The 18,266-nt window shown below is 42.0% G+C and overlaps 2 protein-coding genes across 5 annotated transcripts in view; one reads left to right on the top strand and one right to left on the bottom strand.

Annotated features, from left to right (window-relative positions):
- Window positions 1-11,393, top strand: part of EIF2AK4 (eukaryotic translation initiation factor 2 alpha kinase 4) — a 114,254-nt gene extending 102,861 nt beyond the window's left edge. For all 3 annotated transcript variants that reach the window (XM_029237372.1, XM_029237373.1, XM_029237374.1), the window contains 7 exons: window positions 2,674-2,786; window positions 5,671-5,729; window positions 6,634-6,731; window positions 7,990-8,058; window positions 8,467-8,511; window positions 9,868-9,986; window positions 10,681-11,393. In XM_029237372.1, coding sequence (XP_029093205.1) covers window positions 2,674-2,786; window positions 5,671-5,729; window positions 6,634-6,731; window positions 7,990-8,058; window positions 8,467-8,511; window positions 9,868-9,986; window positions 10,681-10,738 — 561 coding nt within the window. In that variant the 3' untranslated portion in view covers window positions 10,739-11,393. The remainder of the gene's footprint in view (window positions 1-2,673; window positions 2,787-5,670; window positions 5,730-6,633; window positions 6,732-7,989; window positions 8,059-8,466; window positions 8,512-9,867; window positions 9,987-10,680) is intronic.
- A 208-nt stretch (window positions 11,394-11,601) lies between these two features.
- On the bottom strand, window positions 11,602-14,663 carry SRP14 (signal recognition particle 14). Of its 2 annotated transcripts, XM_029237375.1 has the most exons (5): window positions 14,560-14,663; window positions 14,331-14,403; window positions 13,692-13,804; window positions 12,488-12,520; window positions 11,602-11,991 (listed from the first exon to the last, which is right to left on the bottom strand). In XM_029237375.1, exons 1-5 carry the CDS (start codon window positions 14,581-14,583, stop codon window positions 11,902-11,904), a joined length of 333 nt encoding a protein of 110 aa, XP_029093208.1. In that variant the 5' UTR covers window positions 14,584-14,663; the 3' UTR covers window positions 11,602-11,901. The 2 variants fall into 2 exon arrangements, with proteins under 2 accessions (XP_029093208.1, XP_029093209.1); XM_029237376.1 differs by lacking the exon at window positions 12,488-12,520.
- Between the last annotated feature and the right edge of the window lie 3,603 nt (window positions 14,664-18,266).

The raw sequence follows: 18,266 nt of genomic DNA, 5'->3' as shown, positions 1-18,266 counted from the left end.
TTGTTAGGGCAGGGTCCGGGCAGCCTTTAGTCTAGGTCTAATTTAGCCCCACTCCAAAGGCAGTGCCCTTTGGAGGATTCTGCCTGAGGCCCCATGTGTCATGAGGTCTCTCTCCTCTGGTAAGAACATGAACTATTCCTGGCCCTGTGGATCTCAGAAATTATTATGCCTACTCATGTCTGCTGGTTGTTTCCCCAGCCTTGGATAGTTCCCTCTCACCCATGCACAGATCACTTCTGTTTCAAAGATGTGAGTGGACTTCTCTGCAGAGCTTCAGAAATCTTTCTTTCTCTGTGTGTAGCTCCCTCCTCTTCAGTCCTCTGCCCCACAGTTTCTAGCCATCGTGGCCTCCCTAAACTGCAGTCTCCCCAGCTCGGCAAGACTCCTGGCCTCTGTTGAGCTTCCTCCTCCCTGCCCTGCCATCTGCAGACTTCCTCAACACGGTAATCTGGGACACTTGTAGACTCACTTTGTTTGTTTCCCTCCTCTCGGGATAACAGTCCTCCACTGGTTGTTGTCCAGTGTCTGAAAAACATTGTTTATATATTTTGTCTGGTTTTCTAGTTGTTTAAGGTAGAAAGGCAGTTGTTATAGTAGTTACTTCTTCATGGGAAGATTTGTAAGTCCCCACTGCTAGTCTGCTTGTTAGTCACAAAATCATAAATGACCCTAAGTCCTACCGATCAAGCCCCTTCCAGAGCAGTGATTGTTCCTGTAATATTACCAAAAGATGATCGTCTAGCCTCTGCTGGATAATTCCAGCATCGTAACCCACTGCTATAATGATTAGCAAATTTTAAAAACTTGAATCAGAATCTGCTTCCCCAAATTTACATTCACTGGTCCTAGTTCTGCCCTCCAGAATGGTCAAAATAACAAGTCTAATTCTTCCTCCTTCTCTTACTACCATCACATAAATTTTAGGAGACCACTGCCATGCCACTTTAAGTGTCCTCTTTTCTGGTTTAAACATTCCAGTCACTTAAGCCATTCCTCATAATGTGATTTCCAAATCCTTGACCCTCCTAGTTAACCTCCTCTAGACACACTTAACTTTGTCAATGTCTGTCCTTAAATGTGATACTAGAATTCTACAGAGTGCTCTGAGCATGTTCTGACTAAATGAGGAGGGTCTGTGACCTCCCTCAATCTAGATAACATATTTCTCCTAATACAGCCTACAAGTGAACTAACTTTAGCAACCATGCAGTTCTTTTGGCTCATCCTGAATTTATCATCAACTAAAACCCACTGGCCTTTTCACAGTCCTCACCATGTCTGACCAGCCTTCTACAATGAGGCTTGATGACAGGACTTCATATTTATCGTTGTTTGATGTTCGTTTTAGTACATTGTTCCAGCCCATCCAGCTCTTTTGACTCTTCTGCCTCTGTTAGTGGTGGGTCAATAGCATCATCTTCATATTTGAAGAGCAAGACATCACTTCATTCACCCACTTAGCAAGTGCATTATTAAGCATTCACAGTATAGGAGCGATTGAATTTAGGGCCACGATGGATGCAGGGACATTTAAGCCACAGGTCCTGCTGTCAAGGCTCCTGTAATCCAGCAGGGAACAGAAGACATTCATGCACGATTGTGAGCTCGAAAATGCTCAATGCCATGATAGTCCAACAAGAAAGTTCTCTGAGGTTGCATCATCCTGAGAGGTTACTACAGAGGTAGCAGGGAAGTCTTCAGAATGGAGGTGGGATTTAATGCTGGACCCTCATGGATGGGCAGGAGGATATAGGTACGTGCTAAAAAGGCCTTTTAAGCAAAAGAATAGCAATGGTAATGTAGTTCTTTCAGTAGAATTGTCCCAAAGATAGAGGCAGGCCAGCAGAGAACTCTTCTGGTATTACCCTGATTAGTCCATTTGGGGTGAAGCAGGATTGTGGAGAAGGGTACTTCAGCAGGAGAGAATGGTTCTAGCTAGATCAAGGAGAGCCAGGATGCCCAACCAAGGAATTTGGACTTGTTTTAGCCGTTAGCGGGGAGCCAGGGTATGTTTTTGGACAGAAGGGGACATCAGGGCGTATATGAGAAAAATTCATCTGCAGGGATATGTAGCATGGAATGGAGTGAGGGATAATTGGAGATGCAGTAGCTGAGGGCAGAATATCAGGCTATCCCAAGCCAAGGCAGGGTGTTGGCCATGGGAGTGAAGATGAAAAGATAGGCACTTTAAAAGTGGGATGACAGGACTAGGGTTTGGAAAGGAGGGAGCAAGGAGTTGTAGAAACCTTGGTGACTGACCCGAGATGTTTAAGAGGGAAAATATGTGAAAGAATCAAATGAAATAGGAGCTGGTTCGTCTTGGCCTTTTTTTTTTTTTTTTTTTTTAAATTCTGTCATCTATAATCTATTCTGATCTAGACCAGGGTTTCTCAGCAGCCACATTTTGGCATTTGGGGCTAGATACTTCTTTGTGGGGCTGCTGTCTTGTAGGATGTTTAGCAGCATCCCTAGCATCTACCCACTAGATGCCAGCAGCGACCCCCTCAGCAGCCACAACGACAGGTGTCTCTAATCATTGCCAGATGTCCTGTGGGGAGCAAAATCACCCCTGGTTAAGAGCCATCAACCTAAACTGTTGACTTAGTAGACTTACTATAGTACTCTTCAGCCTGTTGGCTTCAGAAATGATGGATCTGTTTCATTCTTTTTAAGGTTAAGTCTTTTGAGAAGGAAAGGCAAACAGAGAAACGTGTGCTGGAGTCTGATCTCGTGGACCATGTTGTGCAGAAACTGAGGACTAAAGTCAGTGATGAAAGGACTATCAGGTAACTTAGTAAAACAAAAGCCCAGAAAACCAGCTGCAACTGCCTATCTAGAATTAACCATACATTTATTTTAAAAGTCAGTTTGATCCTTTTGGGAGATAAAGATGAGTCAGGTTAACTTATATTGAACCATTCTATTGCTTCTGAGTAACTCAGCAGTTTAAGTATGTGACTCCCTACGTAAGACTAGTCTTAACTGACTTTCAACGTTTGTCCTTCATAACATGTCAAAAAAATTTTTATCATTTTGAAAAGCCTAAGGAACCAAAATCTATCTGCCATTATCTTCTTTGGTCTGTTAATCAGTGAATTTCAGTAATGTTTTGTCAGTGGTTTTGAAAGACCTAATATTCTGGGAGATTATAATATTCTAGGAAAAGATCTCACATACTCATCATAGGAATGCAAATTGGTTCAACTCTCTGGATAGGAATTTAACAAAGTTAAAAGCCTAAAAGCTAAAACATAAAAAAAAAAAATTTGACCCAGCATTCCACTTTAGGAATTTATAGTAAAATTATTCCATAGGGATATGTACAAAGATGTCTATCAAGGCACTGTTTATAATAGCAGTTCTCAAACTTTTTGGTTTCAGAACCCCTTTATACCCTTAAAAATTATTTGAGGACCCCAAAGAGCTTTGTTTATGTGGATTATATCTATCAATAATTTCTATGTTAGAAATTAAAATGGAAACATTTAAAAAATACTTATTTTAAATAACAAACTCATTACATGCAAACCTACATAACATTTTTTAATGGAAAATAACTATTTTCCGGGCTTCCCTGGTGGCTCAGTGGTTGGGAGTCCGCCTGCCAAGGCAGGGGACACAGGTTCGATCCCTGGTCCGGAAGGATCCCGCGTGCCACGGAGCAGCTGAGCCCGTGCGCCACGACTACTGAGCCCGTGCGCCACGACTAGTGAGCCTGTGCTCTAGAGCCCGTGAGCCACGACTGCTGAGCCCGCGTGCCGCAGCTGCTGGGGTTCGCGTGCCTGGAGCCTGTGCTCCGCAACGAGAGAGGCCACTGCGGTGAGGGGCCCGCACACCACAACGAGGAGTGGACCCCGCTCGCCGCAACTGGAGGGAGCCTGCGTGCGGCGGCAAAGACCCAATACAGCCAAAAATAAAACAAAACAAAATAAATAAATTAATTTAAAAATAAAAAAATAACTTTTCCAAAACAAAATAAATGTAGCAAGAAAGAATGGCATTGTTTCACATTTTTGCAGATATTGTTAATGCATTGTTGTACATTTTTGTAATCTCTGATGCTTTAGTAGAAGAAACTATATTGTCTTGTCTGTTTCTGCGTTCAGTCTGTTGTGATATCACACATCCTGTAGTCTCTGGAAAAGTCCATCACACGTTAATGAGAGGATAAGAATAAAAAGGATAGTTAACATTTTAGGATTATTGCGAAAATAGTTTTGACATTGCAGATACCCTGTGAAAGGATCTCAGGGGCTTCCAGGGGTCTCTGGGCCACACTTTGAGAATCTCACTTATAATATCACAATATTATAGAAGACTGTTCCAATTACAGTAAATACAGTGAAATACTGTGCAGCCTTTAAAAATGATTATTATGGTAAAGCTGAGTTTATTACAAGGAAGGGTGCCCACAAATAAGATGTATGATATGATCCCATTTTTGTTTCAACCAAAATATATAGCCCATACATAGAAGAATGTGTGGAATGATGGACCAAATTTTTAAATTATAGTTATTTCTGGTTAGTGGGATTACAAGGGATCTTAATTTCCCTTAAGCTTTTCTATATATTTGTAACTCCTGTATTTATGCTCATAATCAGAAAATACAGTACTCTACTTTTTTTCTCAACCAGCAGGAGTTTTGCCCCTCAGGGGACATTTGGCCATGTTTGGAGACAGCATTTTTGGTTGTTAAGCGGGAGGTGCTGCTGGTATCTAGCAGGGCCCAGGGATGCTGTTAAACATCCTGTAGTGCAGAGGACTGACCCCCCCACCCCCACCCCAACAAACAGTTACCTGGCCCAAAATGTCAATAGTGCCAAGACAGAGAAATCCTGGCTTATATAAAATAAATGTTCCTGCTTGCTTCTCCGTCCCCGGCCCCTGACCCTGCCCGTATGCACCTAGCTTGACTACATTCACCATCAGGCTTTTTCTAAGAGAATATAATGTTCTTGAAGCCACTAGGTATTAGGATTAAGAATCCAAATCAAAGGCAGAGGTTTAGAAGGAAAAACAAAAAAGTCAACTAATTAATAGTGACTATTAGTACTAGTACAGGCAAACATCATTAAATGGACGCTTAACAGGCCAGATGGGATTTAGTTTTAGCAGGGAAAGGTTTAAAATCTTTCCTCCATGTGAATGTTTATTTCCCTGTTTTCCCAAGATAGAGTGCTATTATGTCTCTCAAAGGCTATAAATTAATTCAGTCTTTGAAAGAACATCCATTCAACAGCTTTTGAAAGAATCTCATTTACTAAATGTTCTCCTGTGGGTGATCACCAAGGTTGCTGCCATAATGAAGACGGGGCATTGCTAATGTTTCCTTGTATTATGAGGGGAGCAGAAAGAACACCCATTATATTTCATTGAAATTAGCTTCTTATGTTGAGCCAGTACTTCACACCCAGCTGAATAAATCAGAATGTTGTCTCTAGAATGTTAATTTGAAGTGACAGCCTTGATAATTTTTATTTGCTCTTAACCAAAAGCATAATTAAGTGCAAATTTTTTTGTTTTTCCTCCACTAATAACCAATATTTATTCAATATTTTTATATTTAATAGAAAAAAGCCTCCCTCTAAGTATAGCTCACTGTAAATTATCTGTGTTGTTTTGTCGTAATGACCGTTTATTTAACTGTTTTTGTTTGCTTGTTTTTAGAGAAGCTTCCGATAATCTTGCAGTACAAAATCTGAAGGGGTCATTTTCTAATGCTTCAGGTATAATTACTAATTGTAACCTAAACATAATAATGCTTGTGTGTGTGTGTGTGTGTGTGTGTGTATGTGTTTGCTCTAAATACTTATGACTGTGGCTAACTCACTGCCTCAGAAATATACTCTTAAAGTAACATATACACAGTTAGTTATACCAAATGGAATTTATCCCTTTGAAACCCACATTCTAGAAAATGATAAAACCACTAGGAGTTTGGTGACTCTTTTGGTCCTGACATATCTCTGTCTTTTTACAAGTGGTTTAATCTTCCTTTGATTCAGTTTATTATATAGGCCAAATGTAGATACATTTTCCCCATATGGAAGATTGAAGAAAAGCATTTTGAAATGCCTTGGAGAAAGACACTGTATACATTTGTTTTCATGAAAGCCAAGAGGGAACAGTGGTGATACTTACGCCTTTAGTTTCACCACATCTGTCAACCTGACTGAAAAAGAAATGTCCCATTGAAGTCCACGAGAAGACATACTTGGCATTTAACAGAATTGGGTCTTCTGGGTTCATTTCTGTTAGACTTTGTGCCACTATCAGATTTCAAATGCTTTGAGGAATTTAAAGAAGTATTAGAGTTTGGGAAATACTGTTTGATTTTTTTCTTAGGTTCATGAGGTTTGGCTCATACTGCCTCTCTATGCCTTTGTCACCTCCCACCTGAGGAAAGAAGGCTGGTGATCTCGACAGAAGTGTCAGAACTGCTGGGGGTTGGGTGGGGTTCTGGACTCCTGGTGAAGTGCAGGCAGTTGCAGAGATAGAACACAAAGCTCAGACACAATCCAGTCCATAGAATCACTCCCGAGTGGATTCTAATCGTCTCTGCCATCTCTGTGGTGTGTTATAGAAAGTGGGACCAGATGAGGCCATAACGGCTAAAACTGTCTGTTTCAGGTTTGTTTGAAATCCATGGAGCAACAGTTTTTCCCATTGTGAGCGTGGTAGCCCCAGAGAAGCTGTCAGCCAGCGCTAGGAGGCGGTATGAAACTCAGGTATGTGGTCAGAGTTTCCTTGGCTTTCTGTGAGCTACAAAGGAGGCAGAGAACAGGAGAGGAAAAGAAACAGTTTCCTGGAAATGTTTTTCTTTCCACTTCCTGAACTTGGTGACTTCTGAAAATTCCATCAACACAGAGCATCTCTGGTGCCAGGATTCTGCCCCATTTGTCCTCCAAAGAGGCGTCAGTGTACACTGTGGGCACCTAGATGCAGCTGTTGTCAGAATTGCTGGATCCAAACAAAAACTTTCTGATCTGGCTCTAACAGCAGATGGGGTTTGTTTGGTTTTGTTGTAAATAACAAAGCAGAAGAGATCTACCACAAGCCTTGGGGCAGGTTTCTCCCTGCATACATGTTTTTGATATCTGCTCTTTGCCTGATTCTGTGCTCAGTGCCAGGTAAAATAGAAAAGACGTGACGGGGCCCCAGTCCTTGAAGAGTTTATAACCTCCGAAGCATATGCGTTATATAGTTGGAAAATAGAAGGAGATCAGTAATAGGATGCTGAGTACATGGAATGAGTGTTAGAGTGTGCTGCAGACATGGGGGAGAGACGAAGATCAGTGTCTGCACGGATGATCAAGACAGGCTTCGTGGAGGTGATCCCTGAAGGATTTAAACAGGCAGAGAGGGAAGATGAGAGTGTTCCAAATGGGAGGGACAGTGGGAAGGGAAGTGCAGGACAAGGCTAATGAGCACAGGTGGGACACTGGCCTCATTTGGGAAGAAGGTTTGAGGAGAGCAGTCATTATTTAGGAATGTAATTAGATTGAAATACAGAAGATCGAGTTACCTCATTTTGTGAGCTTTCCTGGCTGTTTCTCAGGATGTTGGGTAGAAACTTGTTTTTCATATCTTTCTACCATATTTCAGTTCCATGTTCTCATTGCTGTCACTGTCCCCTTTTTCTAAACTTAGCTTAATACTAAAATCTCCCCGCTTCCACATGTACTATTTTACAGTACTGAGCTTTTATTAGGTTCATTTCAAAATTATAAAGAAATAAGCAGCTAGGTGGATTAGTAAACAAATGATCAAGATAGGCTATAAAAATCTCATTTCCCCTGAGATTATAATAGGCTAGACACTCATCTTACTGAGGTGGATTAAGAGCAAGTCCTTATATAATATTTGGGATCCCTTCTAGGCTTGGGTTTGTCACCTGTGATTGTTTCCTAGAATAAGAAATGAAATGGCAAGAAAGATGGCTTGGTTTGACAGGTTCTGAATTCTAACATGCTTTCTTCTTCTTAGGTACAAACCCGACTTCAGACCTCCCTTGCTAACTTGCATCAGAAAAGCAGTGAAATTGAAATTTTGGCTGTAAGTCACTTTCTTTAACTTTTTGAGGATGGCTTTTGTCCATACTGTCAAAGTAGTTTCCTCGGAGGTCAGGGCTTTTTTTTTTGCTCAGTGTTAGCAGCATTGGGATGCAGGCCCGTTTCTCCTAGTTTCTTCCTCTGAAAGATTGGGGGGAAGGGGACTGAACACGAAAATCATCATTTTTCTAAATGTTTCGGGCCTCTGCAGATAGCAGTGTCAAACCTTTGGGGTGTGATGGGTGGGGCCTGGGAGTATTAGTTCACCAGTGCTGAGATCGCATCATTGTCCAGTTCAATAAGCACGGGAGCATCCCATTCACGTTGCTCCATCCAAAGTGACACCATAGGCACAAGTCAGTATGTGCTGCCTAGGTTCCCTGACATGATGTACATTTTTGTGTATCAACAGGTGGATCTACCCAAAGAAACAATCTTACAGTTTCTATCATTAGAGGTAAGAAAGATGAACTCTTCTGCATTATGGCCTTTAAAATCCCGAAGCTGTTGATTTGCCAAAAGAAAGTTGAAAATGGCATTATTTTCTTAGTGATATTAGGTATTTTTCTGGCAGTTCCAGGAATTTGGTAACATTGTTCCTTTTATGTGACATATGTATTACTAAATCAAATTTTGAGGGAATCACACTTTTCTAGTGACTTTCTTTTAAATTTCAGAGATGATTTTAACAAACACCTAGTGCTTTTACTGTGTGTCAGGCTGTGGCAGGCCTTGTTCTAAGCACTTTACAAATATTAACTCATTTAATCACAACAACCCCAAGGGATACATATGTTACCTTCTTACAGATCCCCATTTTACAGATAAATGGAATCATTGTACGTTTAATGGAGAATGGGAGGCAGACAGGTTAGATATCTTACTCAAATTCACCTCACTAGGAAGTTGCAGAGCCAGGATATGAACTTAGGCAGACTAGTGGAATCTATGTTCTTACCCACTATACTATGCCGCTTCTATAAACCTTCGTTCCAACTAGGGAAGCTCATTTGCAGAACTAGAACTACATGGAAGATCTTTTCGTAAAAATTAAATTTAGGTCCTTTTTCATATGCTTTTTTTTAATAACAGGTACATACCCTTATTATCGAATAGCCTAACTGAACTTTAAAAAAATGTAAATACTTAGCTTTGCTATTAGAATGTTCAACTGTAAGAATAACTACAGGTGATTTTTGCAACGTCATACCAAAGAATGCTTTTGTCTATCCAGAGTGTTTAGTCACAGACTAAGTTAGATGAAAAATGAACTTTGCCCCAGAGCTAACATCTCATACTACGTTTTGGTTTTTTTTTTTTTAAAGGTTATTCTCCATTTATATAAAATATTGGCTATATTCCCTGTGCTGTACAATATATCCTTGTAGCTTCTTTTATAAGCTGACTTCCCCCTTCCCTGTTTCCCCTCCCCACTAGTATTCTGTTGTCTGGTAAATAAGCATATACTGGGAATTTACTGCTTTATGAGACACTCAAATGGGTATATATCAGAGGTGGTATCTCCATTTCACAGAAAGTCAACAGTTGGCAGAAATAACTGGTATAAAGTCACGTGAGCACACTGGGGCTGCAGCACTGTTAGTCAGGATCTAGTAAACTGGTCTTGTAAAGAAACTCAATGCTTCAAAGGAAGAACCCTAGCAGTCTCCCCATTAGTTCTCTCTCCCTCTAACTGATCTTTTCAGTACACTTAAAGGGGGGAATGGCATTGACACTTCATCAGTGACCCAGAAAAAACCAGTTTTAATAAACCCTAGTATCTGCTGTTAAGTCTTATCTATTTTTTTCCTAGTGGGATGCTGACGAACAGGCATTTAACACAACTGTGAAGCTGCTGCTGTCACGCCTGCCAAAGCAAAGATACCTCAAATTAGTCTGTGATGAAATTTATAACATCAAAGTAGAAAAAAAGTAAGTTATTACTTAGGCATTGCAGATTTCAACATGGGTTAAAACTCAAAGAGGGTTTTTTTGTTTTTTGGGGTCTTTTTCCCAAGGAGGGGTTTTAAAGTGACAAATACCTTATTGTCGTGTTGAGGTTAGATGGCTAATAAGTTGCTACATTAGAACTGCAACTGGTAATCAGGACTGTGAATCACAGTCATGATCCTGTCAATAACAAAACGCAGTGGTCCCGGTAGCAGCTATCCCAGTTATAAGTTTTTTTTAATTACTCATTTTCTGAAGGGTGTTTTTCTGTTTTACTTTTTTACAATTATGAATGGGTATGAGTTTTCTCAAATGCTTTTTCTGCACCAGTTATAATTTTTAATCACCCAGGTAACTCCTAGAAACGTCTAAATGAACGAAAACAAGTGTGACTACTTTGTTTCATGTCCCCTTGCCAGTTGTTCATGTTATCATCCACTTAAAAGGAAACAACAAAGCCTGTGAGGTGAACGGTGGGCTCCTTGTGTAGACCCTTATACTGTGGACCCTTGCCAGTCACAGCTTCTCTAAAACTTACTTATGTAATGTTTTTAGTGACTGGCCTTCCATATTGTTGTTGATTACACAAAACTCCTACAGTTAAGTGTTCTAAAAATTATTTGTCAACTCTGTTCTCTACCATTATACTGATCCTGTCTTCTCCCTTCTTTTGCAGGGTGTCTGTGCTGTTCCTGTATAGCTACAGAGATGACTACTACAGAATCTTATTTTAATCCTAAAGAACGAATGATCGTTACATTGTTCAAACAGACAGGAGCTTTTACTATAAAATGTTGTACATTCATTGTTTTAAATTAGCTTTACGTTCTAAGAAGCTGTCCTACAGAGTTGAGCTTTGTAGGTTTTTCATGTGTAATATATTATAAATTTATCTTTTGAATATAATAAATGTTTTCATATATCTGTTGCTTTTTAACTGCAAATCTATTAGCACTAAAGGTTTTGTGGAGCTAGAACACAAGAAAACAGCCTTGTTCTTCTCAGCCCTATATACTGAGCACATGAAAATGTCCAAAATAAAGGGCATAAAGAAATCAAATATCATCATTAACTTGGAATCTTTATTCTTGATGATTTTGTAATAGGCTTATCCTTAGTTTGGTTAAGCAAACTCTCATTTGGCTATGAGAACTCATTCAAATTTGCTAAAGGAACTATGATGATAAAATTATATAGCCAAGGGGCTTCCCTGGTGGCGCAGTGGTTGAGAGTCCGCCTGCCGATGCAGGGGACACGGGTTCGTGCCCCGGTCCGGGAATGATCCCACATACCGCGGAGCGGCTGGGCCCATGAGCCATGGCCGCTGACCCTGCACGTCCGGAGCCTGTGCTCCGCAACGGGAGAGGCCACAACAGTGAGAGGCCCGCGTACCGCAAGAAAAAAAAAAAAAATTATACAGCCAAGTTGGGAAAAATACCCATGAAATAACACAACTTTTTATAAAACTGTCAGGTTTCAATTCCAGTAACTCATAAGACAGGGCCTAAAGCCTATTCATAATCAGTCATTCCAGAATGAGGAGCTATTGCCAGAAACTTTTTATGGGATGGGAAAAGGAATAAAAGATGGTCAGTACTGATAAATACAGGTTTAATGATACAGTGCTCTTCACAGACGGCTACAGAGACTGTAAACTATTATCCAGAAACATACAACCATACAACACAGACCACTTAGCCAGATATAAAATAAACTGGCTTCTTGTAACTACCCTGTAAACACTGCAGCCCTTCTTCCATCCAAAAATGACCCTAATCTCACATGAAAACAGTTATTGTAGAGGAATCAGAAACCCAGCTTTGTGGCCAAAAGTAAAAACCAAAGGAAAAATAGTAATTCAGTGGTTAACTGGTGAAAGCGGGAAACCTGGTGCCCTTCACTGCGCCGCTTTGCTCTTCTTACTCTTGCTCTTTTTGTCCCTCTTCTTCAGCCCATCCATGTTAGCTCTCAATAGGTTTGAATAAGCCTAAAAGACACAGAGCGTGACCTTAGTGGGAAGAGTTGCAAATTGGTGGAGCATCTGCTGTGCTTCCATAATGGATTTAGGGTAGCCAAAATCAGAAAGCCTATCTGATAAAGCATATAATACCATGGGGATACTTGTATCCTAAGGAAAACGGTGTAAGGAAAACACCCTCACATTATAGCAGCTTCTGCAACACCCACTAGTGAGTTGCATGTTTTTTACTTTTTTTTTAAGCAAACATGGAAAACTACAGGCAACTTCTTATTCAGCTATACTATACAAAGAGCATATCTGAAGCCTAAGACAACAAAATCTAGCTAAAAAAGACAGTATCAGCGTTGAAAGGAGAATTCACAGCCTGGCAGCTTTTACTTGTAAACTACTGGTAAAACATCACAGGAGAGCAGTGAGCCTAAATAGCAATCTGAAGCCACTGCTAATCATCATGCTGACTCTCGCCCTGAGAAACGAGACGCAGAGGACACCAGACACTCACCATCTGAAACTTATTCACTTCTTTGGAGCTCACCTGGGAAAGAATGAGGAAAAGGTCACCCCTGTTATCCACATAGGAATCATCTGCCTCACCCAGTAACAACTCGAAAGCCTCGGGAAGACAACATCCTAATCCTTAAAAATATTTCTTCCCAATTGCAGGGGTCATAATACACCAAAAGCTATTTTTCTACTCCACTTTCCTCTGCCTGAGGAACAAGCAAAGTAGCTCTGCACTTTGAGAATTGTACCAAGGTGGGAAAGAGGCAGAAGTGGGCTCCTTAAGAAGCTATGCCTCTTGCCTCTGTTGAAATCTCTTACACACATGGCACTGACTTTCTCTCAGGGTTCTGAGAGACGTCAAAGGACTTAATCTTTTGCGCAAGATACTTTTAAATTACTCCCTCCCCATCTTATTTTAAACCTACCATTAATTCAGGCCCATTTAAGCAAAACGCAAGCTACCACAACAGAAGAAATTCTACCTCTGAAGACTCCTTAGTTTTCCGTATTTCATGACACCCAACTTTATTTTTAAAAGCCACATAAGCTTGCTTTACTGTAAAAGTCTTCTCAAGATAACTGGTAATGGGAGACATCAACTAATTATGGCATACATTATCATGAATATCCTATGCTGATGTGATTAGAGGGCAGGTCTGGTTCTGCCCCAGCAGAATAAAGAAGTATTCATTTGGAATCCAAGCAGTCTCTTGCTTTGCCATATTCAACCTCCACTTTGAAAGGGAATAATACTGGGACTCTTGACTAAATCATATGCTCTCAAATACAAAGCCTAATATAATACATGTTTGGTACATGAACCACAAAGATAAATGGACAATCAGCTTAAAAGTAAAAGCATCTGATACCAAGAAACTGTTCACTGAAGGCCCAGCACAGTAAAGGAATAAGGAATCAAATATGCCAACTGCTCCTTAACAGTGCTACTCTGAGTAAGGACAAATATGTTAATTTTATTTCTAACAAGTGTTTGGCTTCTACCTTCTTCGTTTTAATTTTGCTTTTGGGTTTTCTATTACTAAGGTAATAAAAGAAGACCCTGATCCCAAAACAGCTGGGGAGCTACACACTAGGCTTTATTTAATAACTTAAAAAAAAAAAAAAACTGGTTCAGATATACCCCTCAAGTTAAATTCAAGTCTTTAAACTCCAAAATTAGGAGTATTAGGAATTGAACTCACCACAGTGCTGATCTTCTTTTTCCCATCAGTAGCTCTTAACAGACACTTGTTGTCGGAGGGCTCAAAGCCCTCCACAGAACCCTTCCTTGGAATGGGTTTAGTTCGACCATCATCTGCATGAAAAATACATCCTGGTGAACACAGCCACAGACGCGGTGAACAGGTAGACGAAGAGTTAAAACGTACGAGAACGATTCCAAGAGGATACCTAATCCACCTCCACTGATCTAGTTCTGTTAACCACATTATCTGCTATTACAGACGCCTTGCCCACACTTTGGGAACCTACCTGCCACTTCCACGATGGGAACACTGTAATATCAAAGCAGACTAAATCTCACTAATCATGACGCGGTTTGGGATCCTTGACAAAAATACGAGACCTGACATGCTTGGGGCCCCCTGGAACCGGAACTGACTTAGGTGGCTAAGTGCTGGGGGCCGCACCAGCCACAATCCCCAATACTCTCCGGCCCCTCAGCCCTAAATGTGCCAGTACCAGGTGGAGGAAGGTACGGGAAGGCGGGGACGCGCGGCAGACAGACTCTGCCTGTGGCTCCCAGTCACTGGGCACCCGGGCCGGGGCATCGCTCGGCCTCCCAGCTCCCTTCCGGCCTTGCTGCATCCACAGCTGCTTACACTTCTTCAGGGTGATGAACACGCTGCCCGACAACCGGCACTTCTGGAAGAGCCTGGTCAGCTCCGTCAGGAACTGGAACACAAGAAGCCCGGCCCCGTTAGGCAACTCCAACCCCCACCCCCCGCCCCCCGCCTCGGCAAGTCCCAGTCCCTCCCGCAGAAGGAGACAGAGGTCCCGAGCTAAGCCCCAAACAGTATCGGTCCCTCAGCCGGCCAGCTCTAGCTATACCTGCTCGCTTTCCAGCAGCACCATCCCGGCGCTGCTGGTTCTGCTGCGTCAGCATTAAGTCCCAAACCGTTGGAGCCGGAAGTTTCGCCCGGGCTGGGCGGGACTTCCGCTATTAGGTTTCAGCTCTCTTCCACCCAATCCCTGCTTCCGCCCTCTGCCCGCCCGCCCCGCCCCGCCCCGCCCCGCCCCGCCCCGCGCCTGCGCTCTGGGGCGCCCCCGCCAGTCCCGGGAAGGCAACGACCCCGAGGCCCTTGGGCTGTGCTTGATTTTACAGACAAGCAAATACTCTAACCCAAGCAGTGGGAGAGAGTGAGAGAGCACAGGAGGGATCTGATGGAAACCTATAGTTGTGTATATTCAGCTGTACTGTTATTCCGTGCTTCAATTTCCTCAACCTATAATAATAGTATCCACTTCACTGTGTGGTTGTGAAGAGCAAATGAACTTACATTAAACACTACAACAGTGCCTGGCTCATAGAGGGTGCTCGATAACGTTAGCTGCTATTTTCATTACCACTGTCATTGTAATATGTTCCCATGGCGGGAACTCTCTCTGAGTTCCCTCTGAACTCTCCCTCTTCTCTGACCAGGCTGGGTGGCCCCAGCTCTAGCAAGAGGGCCTGAAGCCATGTCTCAGTTTCAGCTCTGGGTTCAGTCTGGAGACCTGGGGTGTAGGCCCTGCTCTGCCAGTAGCCAACTTGAACCCTAGGTCTTGGAAAAGTCAAGCATGAAATCATGCAATGGGTTTTCACTGAGGGTCTCTTAGCCTATGCCAGGCACTGTTATAGGAGAGGGGGCTACAGCAGGATACAAGTTTCTGGTTTCCTGAAACTTGGGTTAAAGGAGTAGTGAGGAAATAAACAGTAAACTAGTAAGTATAGCTTCAGATAAAGAGTGCTCTGCGGACAACTTAACAGGAATGATACAAATGAGAGTGACAGGGGGACTGCTTTAGGTTGGGGTCAGGGAAATCCCTCTAAAGAGGAGAACTTTGAGCTGAAAGCTAAAGGGACTAGCCATTCAAAAATCTGGGAACAGAGTGTTCCAGACACAGGGAATGGCTAGAACAAGGGCCCCAATGGGGAAACAAGTTGCCCCATGTCCACAAGGCTTGGGGGTGGGGTGGAGGTGGCATGTGGAAGGAGAGGTGAAGGAATATGGAGAGCTTGGAGAGGTATCCACTGACCAGTCATATAGGGCCGATGGCCCTGGTAAATTTGGATTTTGTTCCAAATACAAAGAAAAGCTTCTTGGTAAGGAAGTTTTAAACAGAACAGTGACAATCCAATTTAGCTTTTTAAAGATCGTCAGGCTGTGGTGTAGATAAGGCATTGTAGAGACAAGGCAGGAAATGGAGAGACCAATTAGAGGGTTGTATTAGCTTCCTATTGCTGCTGTAACACATCTGACAAACTTAGTGGCTTAAAACAACATGAATTTATTCTTTTACAGGTCCGGAGGTCAGAAGTCTAAAATCAATGTGTTTGCAGGGCTGCATTCCATCTGCAAGCTTCAGGGGAAAACTCTGTTTCCTTGTCCTTCTAGAAGCCACCTGCATTCCTTGGCTCGTGACCCCTTCCTCACATCATTACCACCTCTTGCTTCCATTGTCACATCTCCTACTACTGACTTTGATCCTCCTGCCTCCCTCTTATAAGAACCTTGTGGTTATATTGGACCTTCTTGGATAATCCAGAATAATCTCCCAATCTCAAGATCCTTAATTTAATCACAAAGTCCTTTAAACATGTAAGGTAACATAGTCACAGGTTCCAGGTATTGCGACATAGATATCTTGGTGAAGGGTTGGGGGCTACTGCAGAAGTTATTGCAAAAGTCCAGGTGCTAGCAACATTTGCGATCAGGTTAGTGTATACTTTGAAGGTAGAGTCAACAGGACTCGTACTCAACTGGCTGTGGACATTAAGAGGAAAAGAGAAATCAGAGGTGACTCATAGGCTTTTGAATTTGAGCAATTGGGTGGGTGGTGGTGCCATTTACTAAGATAGGAAAGACATGAGAAGTAAATAGTTTTATAAGAAGATGAAAAGAGTTATTTTGGCCTTGTAATATCTGAGATGCCTATTACATATCCAAGTGGAACCATTAAGTAAGCAAGTGCATATACAAGTTTGGAGCTCAGCAGAGAGGTAAAAGTTATAACTACAAACTGGGGAGTCATCTTCATATGCCCATGGAACTAGCACAGACTGGAAAGGTCTGGTGAAAACTCCTCCTATAGGGCTGCCAGCAGAAGACTACCCTGCAATGACTACCACGATGAATAACCTCTAAAGAGCCGTGGGCCTTGGTCTCACTAGCTCAGAAGTCAGAGTCCTAGTTGCAAGCCCCAGATTGGCCAACCCTAGATCATATGCTTGAGCCCAAGTCCTGGGGTAGGTGAGGGAGTGACCCTCTGACCCTTTTATATTCCTTGCCTTTCACCAAGACCCACACAACAGAGGATTACAAACAGGTACAGATCCTGGAGAACCAAAAGCCACAAGATAATCAGGGTGCTGGACATTTGGAAGAAAGTGTGAAATCATCAGAGACTGAACATATTTAAGATGTGTTGTCAGACTGCCAGGGAATGTGAGGGCTCACTTGATATTTATGGTCATGAATTTAAGTGAAACCAGTTACAGAGTTGTGTGATCTAATGGTTGGCCTAAATGATGACCGTTGTGCTCTAAGCCTCTATCATTCATTGAACATTGACCAGTGTCCTTTAGAGCCATGGGCTTGGTACTGGTGACACCAGGGTGAAGGAAATGGCCCTGTGCTCAAGGAGCACAGAGCCTGGAGGCCATGATTCATCTGGGGCCTTGTCAGGATTAGCCCTCAATGTGGACGCATCTCACTGCTTCCCACGGGCTCAGTCACACCTCAGTTCCACTCAAAAATCAACAGTCACGCCAGCCACCCTGTGTGATACCTCAAGGCCATCTCATGACAGAACAAGCCACTCTAGTAAAAGAAATACACAAGTCTGCCAGTTTTAGCATCACACGTGGCCCAGTACAATTCAACTACTGACAAAATGTTCTTTGGGCTTCTTCTGTGGGAAGTGATTAAGAGCACCTGTTCTGTAGTTCAATGCGTCTGGGTTCAGATGCCACCTCTGCTACTTATGTGATCTCAGGCAACCTCTCAAAGTCTAAATCTCTTTATCAGCAAAATGGCAATAATAATAGTTCACAGATGTGAGAAAGAGTTTATATTTAAGACCCTTACGCTTGCTCAAATATGGTAAACATGGATACTTAAAATTAAATTACTTAAAATTAGATAAAAGAAAACATTCAATTCTTTAGTCTCACTAGCCATATTTCAAGGACCCAGTAGCCCCGTGTGGATTGGATAGTGCAGATATAGAGCATTTCCATCAGCACAGATTCTATTGGACAGCAGTACGTGGCTGGCATTGAGGCTGACACGTAATAAATGCTCAATAAAGAGTAAAAAACAGTGCTATCATTTATAATAATATATAAATTCCATCATTTGGACACCACCATCTTGATTTCTGCCATTAACCAAATACCACCTGCACTATCAGTTAACACGTTTAAGTTGACTCGTTTTATACTTAAACAAGTTTATTTAATATCATTATCATAAATGGAAAACCAGTATTTCTGCCATAAATAAAAGAATGATAAAAAGAAGTACTACGAAACAAAATAATGTGGCTACATTTTA

This window comes from Monodon monoceros, unplaced genomic scaffold (genome assembly GCF_005190385.1).
Source record: "Monodon monoceros isolate NGI ecotype Baffin Bay Population unplaced genomic scaffold, NGI_Narwhal_1 Super_Scaffold_21, whole genome shotgun sequence".
Classification (NCBI taxonomy): domain Eukaryota; kingdom Metazoa; phylum Chordata; class Mammalia; order Artiodactyla; family Monodontidae; genus Monodon; species Monodon monoceros.
This window is presented reverse-complemented; position numbering and strand designations above follow the sequence as displayed.